The sequence below is a fragment of the Anolis sagrei genome, chromosome 5 (assembly GCF_037176765.1).
Source record: "Anolis sagrei isolate rAnoSag1 chromosome 5, rAnoSag1.mat, whole genome shotgun sequence".
NCBI classification, from domain to species: Eukaryota; Metazoa; Chordata; class Lepidosauria; order Squamata; family Dactyloidae; genus Anolis; species Anolis sagrei.
The window spans coordinates 148753562-148771440 of NC_090025.1; the positions used below are offsets into that span (position 1 = coordinate 148753562).

The following is a 17879-nucleotide window of genomic DNA, read 5'->3' on the forward strand; positions in this document are numbered from 1 at the left end:
CTTACAGCACCTACAGATAAGGAATCATTTGAGGGTTTCTCTGGGGATGATGGGTCACAGAGTGGGGAAAATGGGATGACACTGTGGATTGGACTAAGGTAAAAGAAGTGCAAGCTATTTGTGTGGAGCCAACATCTAGTGATACATTTATGGGATTCTCTGGAAGTGAAGACTAGCAATCGGGGAATACAACTGAGTCTTGGGGGGATCTAAGACTTGACAGGAGATGGAGAAGATGGAGGGATGGGCGTAGGTCTTCACATGAAGAGTTGGGAGCAGCTGCAAGGGATGACCATGGGGCGGTGGTCAGTTCATCTGATGATGATGATGTGTAATAAAAGTGGCTTCAGAAATGTGGAATCTTTGCAGAAGGCAAGGTGTTGGTATATGTTCATGCACTGGGTACTGTTTGGACTTGTCGCTGCCTGTTCCGTGTTCGGCATTGGGTTTGGGATCTGCAGGTTGCTGCTCCTGTTCATGAGTACTTTCGACTTGGCTTGGATTCTCATGAGTGTGGATTTCCCCCTTCCTTGACCTTGGACTGGCTTCACTACGATGCTGCTTCTGTGGAATTTGGAACTTCGCTACTTCGGATTCTGCTTGCTACGACCCTGGACTTTGCTTGACTACGCTTTCTTCCCTGCAGCTTCTTTGTTTTGTTAACCATTTGTATGCTGTGCCTTTTTGTGTGATTCCGGAGTACTGTGTTTGATTCGGTTCTTTTTTCCGGATAATCCGGATTATACTTTGGTTAACCCTTTTGAACCAGGGCTGGTTTTACCTTTGAGTTTTGACCAGAGGCATTGAGTTAAGCGTCTCTGAGTCTTTTCCTTTGCTTTAATAAACTCTGTTTTGGAACTAACTCTAAGTCTGGCCCTTTAAGTCATCTGTGATTCCGACAGGGAGTGGAAATGGGTTTACAAGGACTTTAGCATATTTCAGAATAATTTAATGATTTCTTTAGGGTATCCTTATAATTTTAAATCTGTCAGGACAGTCTTTTGTCCCATACACCCTTTCTCTTTCCCCCATCACATGGGAGGGATGGGATAAGACCTGTTGGCACCCTGTCCCCATCAGATGCCACATTGCCTTTTCCCTCAGCAGCTGGAGAAAAGGTATGAAAAATGCATGTAGATCTATAGGAGCTAGCAAAAAAACCCACTTACCTTCCCATCATGGAGCTAGCCAAAAAACATTTACCTTCCCATTGTGGAGCTACCAGAAAAACACTTACCTTCCTATCATGGCCAAGGAATTGTCTTGTGATGTTTCCTTCCCACTTCGAGGATCCATAGGGAGGGGCCTGCTGAGTGTCATGTGATGTCTCTTGGCAGGCCCCATCCCTGCCTGATGGATAAGTTCCTGAGTGATGAATTGATAATATCATGAACACAACATCAGTGGGGAATTGTTCCAACCTGCATTGATGAAGATAATATATACTGTAATTAAATCATGGTTCTTCAAGTTGTTCAAAGTAATGGCAAACCCCCTTACTATTCTGTTTCCTCCAAAAGAAAGTGGTTTAAAGACTGATTGTCGAAAGAAAGAAGAGGTGGCTTGACTCCTTTCTGGCTTCTCATTCCAAATTGCCCTCCAAACGTCTTTGCATATATTTGGCTATATTTAGGGAGAATGCAGCCTTTTAGAGCTGTCACTTTCCATCCAAAAGAGATGCTTTTAAACGTGTCATGGTATTATTATCTAATGTTATTTGTTATTGTTTTAATGTTTATTGCTGTTTTATGAGTTATTTTGTTGTATTTGTGATGCTGTTGTTTTTTTGTTGTGTTTGAGCCTCGGCCTCTTGTAAGCCGCATCCAGTCCTTCGAGAGATGTTATCGGGGTACAAATAAAGGTTTATTATTATTATTATTATTATTATTATTATTATTATTCTAATGCCATCTTATACTAGTGGATATCAGGCCGTATTGCACACACTTGTGTGTAATGTGTAATTTTGCCTATGTTTTAACTTTGTAAAAACAGCTATGAAACAGCAAAACAAAACTTCCTTTAGGGAGTATCTAATTAGAAGAAAATTTGCTATAGTAATACAAAATTTGTTTGGTTGGTTTTTGAAGGAGCACTTCTGCTGTTTATATATGACTGGGCTGTTTTTAAAGTTTAGATGGAGAAGCTGACAGTTGCAAACTTCTGTTGGCTTCATTCCAGGACTAGATAACCAGTAAATGGGCATCCTAAGCAGATTTTAAGGCCCACTACCAGTTGAGTGTGGGGGAAGGAAAAGCCCAGGGCAAAGGGAACGCTATCACAATGCTCACACTTTCTTTAAACACAAAATCACAAGCTTATAAAGTGCAGGAAATTGGTGTGTCATGAAAAATGTAGTAACAGTGGAACTAGTAACATTAACACCAAGAACAATACATTTTATAGAGTAGATCCACTGATATTTATCACACAACCAGTTGTCTTGTAGCAATCACATTTTTTTCAGCAATTAGAAACATCATAGTATTGAAAAAATAACCTTTGTACCAACTTTAATAGTGCACATTCCCACAACCAGTCTTCCGCACCTCCTTGCTTGACTCCACCTTCCTGTCCATTGTGCAGGGGTTCATGCACACTGTTTTGTTTTCTTTTTTATGCCAAAATTGTGCAATTTCAACATTTCTCACAAATAGAGGGTGCCAGGCCCGTAGCCAGGATTTTGATTCGGGGGGAGGGGGGGTAAGGATCTACCCTAGCAAACCTTTTGTATCATTATCCCAATAGCCCCATGCATATGGGATATATTGAGCATGGTATAAATCATGATATGAATAAACATAACAGTTTAAATAATGTACCAGTAAGGCCTCATGGACCACCCTGAGAATTTCAGGGGGGGGCTGAAGCCCCTCAAGCCCCCCCCCCCCAGCTACATGCCTGGAGGGTGCTGACATAATTGGCAGCACAAGTGTGCTATTACAGCAAAACAAAAATTAAAAAAAAACTTGTAAAAGGGAGGGAAGTAATATGATTTCATTCTGCTTGGCGACAAGGAGGGGGGAGAAAAGGAGAACCATGCCCACTGACGCCACATGACTGCTAGAATATTGGAACTGCAGCAGAAAGAAACAATCATACCAAAAACAATAGTTGAACAGCAGTGATACCATAGCCACTGATGAAAAGATGCAATCCAACTGTGATACAACAATGGCATTGTGTGATGAGAAATGATAAAACATGGACATGTCCCAGTACAAAAATACAACAAACACTGCAGATGAAGTCCTAAGTCACCTAGATATTACTTCTGAGTGCACACAGTTAATCTAATTCTGCCCTCAAGGCAGATAATCGTTACCACAAGTGCAGATCAAATATTATATCATGTGGCACAAACCCAAAATTTTGTTAATGTATGCAAAATTTAATTGCAGCCATTATTGTGTTTATCTTGATTATCTTGAAAAGGCCCAGAAGAAAAAGGGGGATTTTAACATTTGTTTCCAAAGCATTCCAATATTTTTATCATTTTGTTTTTTTAAAAAAAATTGAATCCCAAGTCTTTCCTAAACACAAATTTTAAAAGAGTGGCTATAGACTATTTCAAAGAGTACAATATGGCAAAGGTTTGTACAATGAATGGCAATGTATAAATATATCTGCAAATATATTTGCCTCTCAAACAGGGTTACTCAGGATTTGGGAAAGTCTAGGATTTGGTGTTTGGACTGCAAGGGTTTCAGAGGAATGGAAATGAATAACTGAAGTATGCTGTAGAGGTTGGGATGGGGAAAGTTTCAATTTCCAACTTGTAAAAAACCCCTGTTTGGCTAGAGCTCTCTTTCAATTTCCTTTCCTCTTGCCAGTTAACTCCTTTCATTTCTATGGAAACTCCCCCCTCCCTAAGCAGCCCACATAAGGAAAAGGCACAAGGGCAACAAGAATGAATTGCCAGCAGGGCTCGTAAGGAAAGAGATGTAGAAGTAGGTCTCCAGTAAAGATCTGAGCTGAACAGGACTGGTTTGGCTTTACAGGTGGGTTTTACACATGTCTGGATGACTCGGCTCCTGCCTGGATCTCTTAAAGGTAATCTGGAGAAAGAAACTCCCCTTGAGGTTTATTTCTTGAGCTCCCTTTTCATTTTTCTTTTCTTTTTTGTCAGAGAACAAACATTTGAAAGGAAACCAGGAGCTTTCTCAGCTAGGAGTTTTCCCCAGAACAAAAGCAAAGCAAAGCATCAGTACAGCATCGCAAGTGCATCTCAGAACTTTGCTTTGAAAAATTTTCTCCCTGATGTAAAAGAAAGGTATGTGTTGGATGGAACAGCTCAAGGACTAAAAGGTCCAAGGAGTGAACATAGGATAAGGCTCCTTCCCATCAGGTATCCGAGACCCTTTCCCAATGTTATAAATGGCCATTTGCTTCTAAGTGAAAAAGTTATATGCTCCACTTTGGGACACAGTAGTCTTTCCCCCTTTTTTCTTATCACCAGTTGATCCAATCTCAGTTCAGGAGGCTCATACCTGTATCTCCTGTCCCTTGAATTCATCATCAGGACTAATTAATATTTTGCTGTTATTTTTAAGAAAAAGGCAAATATTACCACTTTCTTCCCATGCTTCAATTTTAGATTCATCAATCAGTTGAAGGGACCCTCCTATAACCAAAAGAAAGAAAGAAAGGGGGGAGGAGAAGATAAAATGGGAGGAAACTCTTAACTTCAGTCTACTTTGGTGCTTGCAGATGCTTTTGCATCACTAGTACAACATGTGTGTGTGTCTATATTTCTTAAGTCATTATACAGTAGAGCAGTGGTTCTCAACCTGTGGTTCCCCAAGTGTTTTGGCCTACAACTCCCAGAAATCCCAACCAGTTTACCAGCTGTTGAGATTTCTGGGAGTTGGAGGCCAAAACATCTGTGGACCCACAGGTTGAGAACCACTGCAGTAGAGTCTTGCTTATCCAACCTTTATTTAACCAACATTCTGAGTTATCCAACACAGTCTGCCTCCCACCCGGAATAATGTCCAGGGTGGGAGAAAGAAAGAGCTCTTGTCTGTTTGGGTGCTAAATTCATAAATGCAGTAATTACCAAATAACATTACTGTGTGTTGAACTGTTTTTTCTGTCGATTTATGGTAAAACATGATGTTTTGGTGCTTCATTTGTAAAAATCATAATATAATTTTATGTTTAATAGGCTTTTTCTTAATTCTTCCTTATTATTCAACATTTTCCACCAGCCCGTTTATGTTGTATAAGCAAGACTACTGTATGTTTAAAATGCAGTGCAGAATAAATAAAACAAAATAAGGTTGTTGCTATTTTGTTTATCCTCACAGACAGCATTCAATCAAAATTTGAAAGAAAGTACTTGGGATCCCGACTTGTACCCAGAACTGGAAGCCAAAGCAGACACATTCTATGGACAAACTAATTTGGCTATTGATTGTAACACAACATGTATTTCAGGTAAGAAATAGAATCCTATTAATGTAATTAAGGATGGAATGTTCATAGGTATCATGTCAAATCAAATGTGTTTTACCTTTAATGGAATGACAAATTCTCCAGATTACTGAAAAAGAACATTAGAAAGGCCTCATCTTACAGTATCAGCAATACATTAGAAACTTGTAAATCTTTTCTGGAATACAATTACCTTCTCTGAAATGTCTTTTGTATACAACACGAGCGTACGTGAAAAATAATGCATTGAATCAGAGAATAAATATTAATTATACTTTGAATCTAAAATACTATAATATAAACATGTATTTGGTAACTTGGCATTTAAGATGTAATTGATCTGCAATGTCCTGGAATTAGTCATTTTCAAGGTATCCTAAAGATATTCACAATACATATGCAACTCTGCAAGCTATTTGATTCAAGAATAGGGATTTTTTTTTTTGCTGATTTGTACATATCTGGAAGTTCATTTCAATCATTATATTCTTTTGGAATATAGCACCGAATGAACCCAAGTAAACAGAGATGTCTAGTTAAATTTTCATATTGGTAACATTGCTGAGAAATGTAGCATTTAAAAATATGTATCATTTGCTATTCTTGCTGACATACACTGCTCCTTTATATTGCAGATGTCCAGCAGTCTGATATGTGATCAGAGAAAGAAGACTTTTAGAGCAGTTTTGCTAGAATGGCCAGAATTTCCAAAAGGAAAGCATCCAGACATTTATGCTGTAACATACCATGTCGCAGATGATTTCATTCAGAAAGTATGCTGAATAATTCATAATTCCATATTTGCATCAGTTTTACTCAGCTTGATCTCAAGCTGTTGAAAATGTTGGTTAAAATAAAGTTGGGGATTTGGATGTCTAAAGAAAATTTAGAAGAAAGAATTCCTTTGCATCCTAACTTTGCAGGTGGGAGTGATAACTGAAAAGATAAATGGATGGATAGATAAGATTTAATCTTTGAAATGAAAATGTATAATTTTTGACTTATGGTACCCCTAAATGAAACCTGGAACCTAACCTCAGCAGACACTGGGCTCCCCCACTGTACATTTCTGTTCTTGAACTCCATTAGCATAGATTCAGTCACTGTATTGCATGAATATGCCTGGCTCTTTTCCATGTAGTTGTCACTTTAGGCCTTCTTTTATTAATTTCATAACATTTCATGAATTTCTGGCTTTGATGTGATATAAAATGATTCATCATGGTACATATAGCCATCATGTTACTGAAACAACTACCAGTAATTCATGATACAATCCTCTTGGAATTTACTCAGATGTAAATTCCACTCTCAAATATGATGTGCTTTCTTGAAAGTGTGTTTAGAATTGCTACCTCAAATGCAGTGTGACATATAGTCTTAAAATAACATTGGAAATCCTTCTGTAATCATAGAATATGGAGAGTATTTCTACCACTCAAGTAGAAACACAGAATGTTACAATTCTGCTTGAAGAAGGGAAGACCTATGATGTGATGGTACAGTCAATGAAGTATGGCAAGATTCTGCATACAAAATCATTCAAGACACGTGAGTAAGCCAATGTGTAGTTTCCTTTTTAAATCCTCATCTATTAAATTTGTAGAAGAAGATGAAAAATGATATGAGATAATTATTTTATAATAACCAACCAGATATTCCAATGAACATCATGCCGACTTTGCTCATTCAATAGCTGTTTATGGTCTTTTGTGCAATATGTATCAATGAATTATTTTCATGACCATGTTTATACAAGCACAGTCATACATGCTTCTGTGTCACTAGAATTAGTTCAATATATTTATAGTAGATTGTTTTATGCATATTCTATATATCTTTCTTCTGCCCTGCACACATTAAACTTATTCAATATATTTTCATCTTCGTTTGTTGAAATATTCTAATAACAATTCTACTTTCTTATATGTCTGTAATAGGTGGGATTGCAGATGGCATTATAAAAACACATGCAACAAGCACTAGTGTATTGTTTACCTGGAATATAACAGCTAGGGATTTTTCTGTGGAAATTTCACATAATAACTCATCTCGGATATGTGAACATAACAATGTCTTCTATGAATGGACTGACCTGACTCCTGGAACACTTTACACTTTTATTCTTGTATTTAGACAACTTAACTTGGAATTTTTTAATGTGTCTCAGACACTGGTTGTTCAAATCGAAACAGGTGTGTATGACATTTTCCCCCACTGTTGTTGTTTCATGCAATATAACATTTTAAAATGTTCTTCACCAAACAGAGCAAATGAAGCACTTGAACCTCGTGCAAGCTGGTCTGGTAAGGAAGGAATGGAAGGCAGAATGGTATAAATAGCTAAAAATAAAAACTATTTCAGTTTCGTTTTACTGTCCAGTTATGAACTTGTAATAAATACTTTTACCAAGGAATAAATCCCACTAAGATGACATGGACTACAAATCCCATTGTATTCCTTGTGATATAAGATGATATAACTTCATTGGCTTGTGGCCTACACAATTGAAGATGCACACATAAACATGCACACACACGGAAAATTTCCTGACCCTTCTCTATCCCATATTATACAAGAGTCAGGGAGGGGGTGTTGCAGGTAAATGTGGATGAGAGCAAATAAGTAGGAGATTCTGCTTCTGTGAACATCCTCAGATTGGCTAATCTTTGGGTCTAACACTGCATTTCAAGTCAGATCTTGAATCATCACTGTCTAGGAGCAATAAACACTCATTGATATTTTCAATCCCCATAATCATTTAGTAATGTAATATAAAGAAGTAATATATAGATCATGCTTTAAATCTGTAAGCCCCTATGTGAATACAGTATTAATTATTGCATGAATCTAAAATGAAAGATAGTTGTACTTGAATTTATTTAAAAAATGGAAAATATGCATGATTTATTCATTACTTATATGATTTCCCCCCCTTAGATTGTAAAATAATTATTTTGCTTCTTTACATGTAGCATTTTAGAGTACATATGTCTGTCTTCAGGTTTGTGTTCTGATGGCTGGACAGCTTTCAAACAGAACTGCTATAAAGTAAGCAATGAAAGCAGTTCTTGGAACATGGCACAACAAAACTGTAGAATATCTTCAAGTGGAGCTCATCTTGTTGATATAAGGAGTGAAGAAGAACATATCTTTCTGATTTCTTATCTGCAGTCATTCAGTCACATTATCATGTTGTGGATAGATCTGAATGACATTAAGGTGAGTAAGTTATATTTTAGTTAGTATTTTATTTTTGTGTATTTGTAGCAATTCAAACTTACTCGTGCCATTGATTTTGTATATCATCTACTTGTAGAATAGAATGATACATTCCTACCATATTACAACACGTGTGTTAGATTTTATAAGCACAGCACTCAGTATTGTCAGGCAACCTCACATCCAAGTACTCATGCTGATAACAAGCCTCATGCTGATAACAACCAAATTTGAATATTAAAATTAAAATTTGAATATTAAAATTTAAATTGTATGGCTGTAGTCTAAATAATATTGTCACTTTAAAAAAAGAAAAACATGTTCTGCAGGAACTTTATATATTGCAAAACCACACAGTGAACTACAAAAACTGCCATTCTATTTCTTGAAACAAAGTTTCATGGCAAAAATATTAGCTACTATTACCATAGAGAAAGATTTTGTAGCATTCAAGTCATTTCATCAGATGCTGAAAAATATTATTTCAGTTAGTAAATTACTCTATAGCTAGTTGGGTGAATGGGGCATTGTAATCACTGGGATCACAGGAGACTTAAATGTTAAAAATGCAGTGATATAGTACAGCCCCCATATTTGTGTGATCGTATCTGTGGTTTCATTACCTTCTTTCTAGATATTATCTAGGTTCAATCTCCAGCATGACTTTATGGTCTTCTTGGTCAGAAGTTATTCACTTCAATTTGTTGTTTATTTGTTCGGTTGCTTCTGACTCTTCCTGACCTCATGGACCAACCCACGCCAGAGCTCCCTGTCGGCCATGGTCACCCCCAGTTCCTTCAGTCGGGCTAGTCACTTCAAGGATAACATCCATTCATCTTGCCTTTGGTCTGCCCCTCTTCCTTTTCCTTCCATTTCCCCCTGCACCAGTGTCTTCTCAAAGATTTCCCGTCTTCTCATTATGTGGCCAAAGTACTTCATCTTTGCCTCCAATATCCTTCCCTCCAGTGAGCAGTCGGGCTGTATTTCCTGGAGTATGGACTTTGATCTTCTAGCAGTCCTAGGTACTCTCAGAATTTTTCTTCCAGCACCACAGCTCAAAAGCATCTATCTTTCTTTGCTCAGCCTTTCTTACTGGTTCAGGATTGGGAAAGAAGTACGGCAGGGCTGTATACTCTCACCTGACCTATTCAACTTGTATGCAGACGCGATGTGCAGGGCTTGACGACTCCAAGGCTGGAGCTAAAATTGTTGGAAGAAACATTAACAACCTTAGATATGCAGATGGTACCATGTCACTTCAATAGTTTTTGCTAATATATGCATTTTTGTGTATCCATATGCATTTCGGGATTGTATCCCCCATAAGTATGGGGGTTGCACTGCAATTACTTTAATGGCAATGACTAAAATCAACAGTTGCAACACATCCTTATGAATTTTAGGGATCTAAGTGGAGAATGCATAAAATCTTATTCCATAAAATTATCCCTAAAATGTCATAAGAATCTTGCAGGAAATAACTGTATTTATATTGCACAGTATAAAAAATGGGTACTGTATCATTATCCGGGTGAAAGTCACTAGGAAGTGCTAGAGGGAGAAGGATACTAGTCCATTTTATGGGGAGGAGGGTGGTTGAAGGAGAAAAACAATTTCCCCCTGTTTTCCTGTTATTCCGCCCACCCATGTCCCAGATGTGGAAACAACCCTTGTTTATGATATGGGAAGGGGGAATAACCAGCAAAAATTGGGGGAATGGTTTTCCTCCTTTAACTCCCCCCCCCCCCCAATAAAATGGACTATTCTTCTCACTCTAGCACACTCTAGTGGCCTCTGCTTGGATAATGGAACAGAGCCAAAAATGTATTATACAATCTTACATCTTAGTAAAATTGTATCGTATGATTGGGAAGATTTTTTTTCTAAAAACAGATATGATAAAACACAAGACAAAGCAAAACAATTGCTAAAATGTATATACATCTACTGTTGGAAAGCAATTCATAAATATTGCAACATAATATAAGAAATGAATTACACTGATTATATTTTTTTTTCAGGAAGAAGGACAATTTTCTTGGACAGATGGTTCTCTGTATCTTGGGAAATCTGAACTCCGTTCTTTGGCAATGGTACCAGAAAATGAGACAAATTGCTATGCTTTCCAAAGAAATCCAGCTAGCCCAGAGTATTTCTTCGTGGGTTTTTTCTGCTTTATTCCATTGCCATATATTTGCAAATATGAGTGTAATTATTCTATGAACTTTAAACATTTTACTAAACAACTTTTTTAAAACAAGAAAATAAAGTTAGCTGTGTAGAAATTGTATTTAAATTTAAAGAATTTATATTGTCCTTTTCAGTACCTTCTGTTCCGGAAAACTTCACATTTAAGATGCAAGATATTGGCACAAATGAAGCAGCCCTTTTCTGGAGTAATTTGAATGGTTGGCTTCGTTCAGATTTTCAGATCAATCTTAAATACTATTTTGAACATTCAGACCAATATTTTGAAACTTTTTTGCTAAATGCAACATCTACAAAAATTCTGAATTTATGCCCAGGTCATTTTTATAATTTTTTGTTGTCAGCAAGGAACTTTGAAGGAGCTCAGATTACTCTACATCCTGTCATCATGTCAGAAACAAGTAAGTTGTTTTGCAATAATAATAAAACTCAATGCACATGTTAAACATATGTGTTCTTTGTTAATGTTAATGTGTGTAAAAACTGTCAGCACACGGTGCCCATGATGTCCAGAAGCCCACATAGTTCTACAGATTTCTGGAGTGGTGATGGGGATATGGATGATAAGATGAAGGTCCAGCAGGGCCAACGTGGTCTCAAACCAGCAGGACCAACTGGATTCTGACCCACTGCTGTTGCAGGCTTAGGATGAGGCATATGGCAACTTCCAGGACCAGTCCAGGGCATTTCTGCTCCAGATTGGCACCAGATTAACTGACCAGTGGAGATAAGGCCTGAGATAGTCATTCCTCACTCTTGCTGTACAAGATGATTCATGCATAGGTAAAGTTGCTACTGGGAATCACCTCAGGCCTCTGGTCAATAGGGATGTCATTTCTGCTACTGCCCTACCTTCAAACCATTCAATAAAAGCCAAGATGATAGCAGGCAAGCTTACAAAGGACATTTGTACTTATCCTGGGTCTCTAGGCATTAAGCTGTACCTCTGCTTGAATATCCTTTAAATGGATGAGAAAATGAATGCATGAATGAATAAAATTGTAATAATGCCACTATAATTCTTTTTCCTACCTTGTCATTTTGGTCCATTTGAATGAGACACACAGGTCTGTTAAATTTTAGAGTTAATACTGATTGATATTGTTATCAAGTGGAAACTATTTATTTGAACCCCAGGCCAACAATAAAAAATGAAGGAAAAATAACTATCTTCAAGGAACATTTTCAATGGAGATTTTAAATAGCCTTCTAAAGAATTATGTTTATAAGTATGTGATAAACCTTTAGTAATTTGATTGACAGAACTAAGTTATATGTAGCCTCAACTTAGAAAATAAATCAAATAGTGTATGATTAATAGCATATAGTAAGTGGCAGGAGGAGAATGAATGGCCCAAAATTTGATGGAGGCAGCTTGCTTGAATAATTTTTTGCTTACACAACCTTTTCTATCCATTTTTTGGCAGGTTTCCCCTTATACATTAAATTAAATTAAAATGATTTGTGGAGAATATGGACAGTATAGAAATGGAAAAAAACTACTTGCACAAGCTAAAGTTTTGATATTGTTAGAAGTGGCAATCCCATATAAATATTAAAATAATGCTTTTAAAAACAGAAATGCCTCCTAAGAACTCCACCACAATCATTCATAACACAGGTTGAAAACTGTCTCCTCTTTGTCTTTTGCTTATTGCCTATCCCTCAGTATATTTCTGCCTCAGAATGGTATTTTGCTGTCTTTTAATCATTAGGGCCATTACACTTGCACAATGTAAAGGCAACACAGGTGACATCCTCAGAAATCGTTTTGCAATGGAATATTCCAGCAAGCTCATGTGATGCATCTTTTCATCACTATCTGGTTAGCATCTTTGACAACAAAGCAGCAAAAAGGGAAACATTTACTTTTGGAAAAACTAACACTAGTGCTGTAATTAGAAGTGTCAAGTCATACCATCAATATCAGTTACATCTTCAAAGTGTGTCTGAACAAGGAACTCATAGCTGCTATGAAGACCCTATAGTCATAATAACAGGTATGAAATTCCAGTTTTGTAAACTACAATATGTACACTATTAGATTTAACTGTTTCTGCATTAAGGAGATCCACATGTACACATGAGGGGATGATGGAAAGGAAAGATGAGCTCAGAAGGAAAGATATGAATGCGTGAATGATGAAAACATCAGTTGCTAGTGATTGCAATTCAGCATGCAGTCAAACAAGTTTGATTCACCACACTTAATTCAGTGACTAATTTTTTAATGTGTACTGATTAAAATTTATAGTAATCAAAGTATGTCAAAAAGCATTATAAAATATACATGTCTATGTATATGGACCATGGTAACACAGTGGGTTAAACTGTTAAGCTACAGAACTTGCTGACCAGATGGTCAGCAGTTCAAATCTGGCGGGATGGAGTGAGCTCCCATTGTTAGCCCCAGCTTCTGCCAACCTTGCAGTTCGAAAACATGCAAATGTAAGTAGATCAATAGGCACTGCTTCTGCGGGAATGTCTCGGTGCTCCATACAGTCATGCCAGCCACATGAACTTGGAGGTGTCTACAGACAACGCCAGCTCTTTGGCTTAGAAATGGAGATGAGCACACACCCCCCCCCCCAGAATCGGACTTCACTAGACTTAATGTCAAGGGTAAACCTTTACTAATTTTCCTCTATATTTAGCAGCCAATAAAGAATATGAGCATTTTAAACAGTTTTCATGTGTTGTGTGTGTGGATGAATCAATGCATAAACATTTCATCAGTGTGTTATTCAAATTAGAGAGAGAAATCCAAAAGCCAACACCCCCCCCCCCCCCAAAAAATAATGTTAACTTTCTCATATACTGCCTGCTTCAAGAACTTGAATGAATGTATGTGCCTTCAAGTTGACTGCCAACTTGTGGTGACCCCATGAATTTCATAGTGTTTTCTTAGGCAAGAAACACTCAAGTAATTTTGACAGTTCATTCCTCTGAAATATAACTTAGAAACTCTAGTCACCCATCCAAGTACTAATGAGCTTCTATGGGGTCTAGTGCCTTTAGGGTATTTAGAACATTTGAAGAACCTAACAACACATTTAGAATATAATTGCATACGGAATACTTTATATTTTAGTGTTTGCAATTCAATGTCTTAACCTTCCACTGCACAGGAGCAAATTAAATATATAGAACAATACATAATGTAGTTAAAGAATAAGAAATAAATAAATAAATAAATAAATAAATAAATAAACATACCGTTGTGTGTTTGTTTTTGTTTGCTTAGGTGTCAGCCCACCCACCAATGTATTCATTTATCCAGAGGACATAGGAGAATCCCATGTAATTGTCTACTGGAAACTGCCACAAGAGGGCGAGGAATCCTATATTCAAGCAACTGCTGCAATGTTTGAGGATAAAAGCATGTCAGTTTTAGTGACCAATACAGAGAAATTTAAAATTGAAAACCTTATACCTGGAATGACTTATGAAATAGGAGTGGCTACTGTGACCAATGGAAATAAGAGTGAACTGAGTACCATTCAGTGCACGCTTAGTAAGATTGATTTTAAATATTTACAATGTGTATTTTAATAATAATAATAATAATAATAATAATCAGAGTTAAATTTTTAATTTATCCAGTGGTTTCATTTTGTGGTCAATTAATAATTGCCATCAGCACCTATAGAAGCCAATGGTATGTTTAACATTAATTTCAATGGGAACAATATTAAAGGTCCTGATTTTTTGTGTGTGTATTAAATATTATTTGAGGGCACTTAAAATATTCACAATTTTCCCAATTTGGGTGGTGGTAGTTCTGTACCCCTAATCCATATGAATGTGAAGGGCTGGCTATATCCACTTTATTTCATCCTGCATTAAAATATCTGATCTATGTTTAATATTTTCCTTTTTAGCTGTTTGGAAATTGTATGTTTGATTTTATTTTTGCTTTTTTGTCTTTTACTTTTCTAGAACCAAAACCAGTACAAATTGTCATCCCGTATGAAATTCACAATAATTCTGTGGTACTGTTTGTTCAAATGCCTGCTGTTGGAATAGCTGATGGCATACATGTTTTAAGTAAAGGAGGTCCTAATAAGTCACTGACTTTATCAACTGATAGAAAAATAACTGTAGAAAACTTAATCCCAGGCACAGAATACGACTTCTTTGTTTCCACAACTAGTGGTTATATGTTAAGTTCTGCATACCATTTGCCAGCTGTCAGAACATGTAAGTTATATGACTGCATTCCTGTAATTCAATATGAAATTATTTTTTTATTCAAGTTTCCCAGTTCATTTATTTTTGTGTGTTAGAACAAGATACTTTGCAACTACCTGCATGTGCCATTTCTAATTAAATTGTGTTAATAGCTGCTGACACACATTGCTGTTGCAGAGCTATTATTATCTAATAGCTGTCTATTAATATCTATATGTAATTTCATAGACATAGCTTGTTAAACATCTTTCATTTTGCTAGTCTTAAATGTGTATATTGGTGCATTGTGAGATTATATATACCATATATGTTTGTGTATACGTTGACTTAGTGTATAAGTCAAAGATGCATTTTGGGGCCAAAATTATGGATTTTGACACGATGAATCTAGAGTTATTCCATGGAAAAGGGAAAGTGCCAGCTTGCTGCCCTTGGCTGCCTCCACAAGTTTCCACCTACGTAGGTATCAAAAAGGCCAGAAGTGGTGCCATGCTGGAAAGAGTAGATGGGCTGGTGAACCTTTCGGGTTCTCTCAGGATGAACAAAGCTCTTGCTTTTCACAAATCTACTCATGGAAAGAGGATAGTTCTTTTTTTAAAAAAATAACAGTGAATTTTGGGTTGATATTTTGACTAAAAGAACACATGGCAAGAAAGAACACATGATGTACCTCCCAATGCATCTCTATATTGCCTTAAGCAGATTGCCAAATTCTTAATGGGGAAGCATCATGTTTAACCTATATTTGGCTACCTGCTTAAGTCAATATAGAGATGGCTTGGTAGGTACATTATGTGTTCTTTCTACTATTCAAAACATTTCTTTGCTGCCTCTACTGCTATTTGTATAGCTTTTGCAAAAACTAGTTTTGAAAATATAACTCATAAATTGGAGCAGAAACATGTTGGTGAAAGATCTGTGTTAGTGAATTTGGCAATGGCGGGGATCCAAAGGGCTTAAACACTCATCCACTTCAGCTTTTCCTTATGACATGAAAAAAAATGCGTGTGTGATGTGGATTTTTAACATACCTTGCAGGTCTTGCAGCACCACTAAATGTACGTGAAGGCAGAGTTACAGATCTTTCAATACAGATTATTTGGGATCAGGCAGCTGGAAACTTTCAGCAGTATGAAGTCATATGCATAAACTGTGCAGGTACTTTCATGGTACGTTTAAAAACAGCAGTGATATATAAGCAAGTTATTGCTGTCAAGTGAATTATAGCATTTTTTAAAGAGACACGAATCCAAGCAAGCACTTTACTGATGGGTTTCTGGTTTATATCCCAACTGATGATATATGAGTGCATACAGACACACATTTCTCTCACCCTTGATCTAGTTCTTGTGTTGTTCAACTACAAGACACATATAGCAAAGGAAAGTATTTGCAGATAGTTAAATTCTGCTGATCAACATAGACATGTTCTGCAATGCAGCAGTACTCATCGACCATGGGTGGCCTGTGGGCAACTGGCTGTTAGTTCTTACTGAATTTCAAGGAAAGAAACAATTGCAGCCAATGCCACCACTATGGTACTTTTCCCACACACATCAGGACCATATGGTTGGTCAACCACATCAATGGGTAAGGAGCACTGTAATGTATATTGGGAAACTGAAGAACATTTTCAGAATAAAGTCATAGGCATGTGTTATGTATGATTGCATATTCCAACCCCATAAAACCATGTTATTGGTATGCATAGAATGAAGTCACCGTGTTTTGTGCATTAAGCACATGTGTGCACATAACCATGCAGATATACACACAAACACCTACAAAGCCATAAAGATAACACCCCTTTCTATTTTTGAATTCAGGTCCAAAAGGTCAGAAAAGAAATGGCAGAATTTTCCAGTTTGATCCCAGGCTTGCTGTATAATTTTACAATCAAAACAGAAAAAGAAGGATACAAGGATAGCATTCCTGTGAGCATACAAATAGAGACAGGTAAAGATATGACAAATTATATGTATGTCATACACGATTACTTCAGACTTCACAAAATCTCACAGAGATCCTATTATGTAAAGAATTATTGGAGACTTGGACTTGACCAAATATTACCACCTTGGGCCTCAGGGCACCAGGGATTATATTCTTAAAGAACTGTTGAGCGGTGGCCCCAACTGCATCTTCAGTGTTTCTAGGGTTGGGGCTAATTAATGTTGGGGCAAGTTAGGGGCTGGTTTGTTAATTCTTATAATCCCATTCTTTTCTCTTTTTTTTACAGTGCCGAGCTCAGTTAGGTACATAAATTTCAGTAAAGACTCTGGGTCAATAACTGTTACCTGGCCACCAGCAATGGGTGGCTGTGATGGATACATCATTACATTGGCTTGCAAAAGCTACAGTAAAGAAGAAAGGTTATCTTCAGATGCAAGGTATTGTTTGAAGATCAGATAGTACTTTTTATTGATTAGTATGGTTGGGTAGCATGTTGTGGTTGTCAGTCTGAAAATTTCTCTAGTTCACTTAGTCTTTTTGTTAGAATGGAAGGTATGGTTTAAGTCGTTAAATAAATGAACCTCCCATGGGTAAAAGGACCCCTTGTGTGTACCAAAATCTGTGGCTGCTCAATTCCCATTAAATACAATGGCATGGTGAAATGGTATTTCTTTTATAAAATGATGAACAACTCAAATAAGTACTGGATTCTCTTTTCCCTCAATATTTTGGGGCTGTAGTTAGTTGAATCCATGGGAACAGAATCCATGGATATGGAAGACTGACAGTATAGTTTAACTTTATCTAATTTTGATTAATCTTTGGTTATTGTATAGCTATAATATTTGTACTTTCAACCTCTTTAAGCA

At 36.8% G+C, this 17879-nt stretch overlaps 1 protein-coding gene across 1 annotated transcript in view; it reads left to right on the forward strand.

Annotated features, from left to right (window-relative positions):
* Positions 1-6069: 6069 nt before the first annotated feature.
* PTPRQ (protein tyrosine phosphatase receptor type Q) overlaps positions 6070-17879 on the forward strand; it is a 112255-nt gene continuing 100445 nt past the window's right edge. The window contains exons 1-12 of the mRNA XM_067469117.1: positions 6070-6209; positions 6852-6987; positions 7377-7631; positions 8441-8658; positions 10680-10866; positions 10983-11267; positions 12582-12866; positions 14111-14380; positions 14806-15066; positions 16096-16226; positions 16884-17013; positions 17297-17447. Of these exons, the coding sequence (XP_067325218.1) occupies positions 6072-6209; positions 6852-6987; positions 7377-7631; positions 8441-8658; positions 10680-10866; positions 10983-11267; positions 12582-12866; positions 14111-14380; positions 14806-15066; positions 16096-16226; positions 16884-17013; positions 17297-17447 (2447 nt within the window). The 5' untranslated portion in view covers positions 6070-6071. The remainder of the gene's footprint in view (positions 6210-6851; positions 6988-7376; positions 7632-8440; positions 8659-10679; positions 10867-10982; positions 11268-12581; positions 12867-14110; positions 14381-14805; positions 15067-16095; positions 16227-16883; positions 17014-17296; positions 17448-17879) is intronic.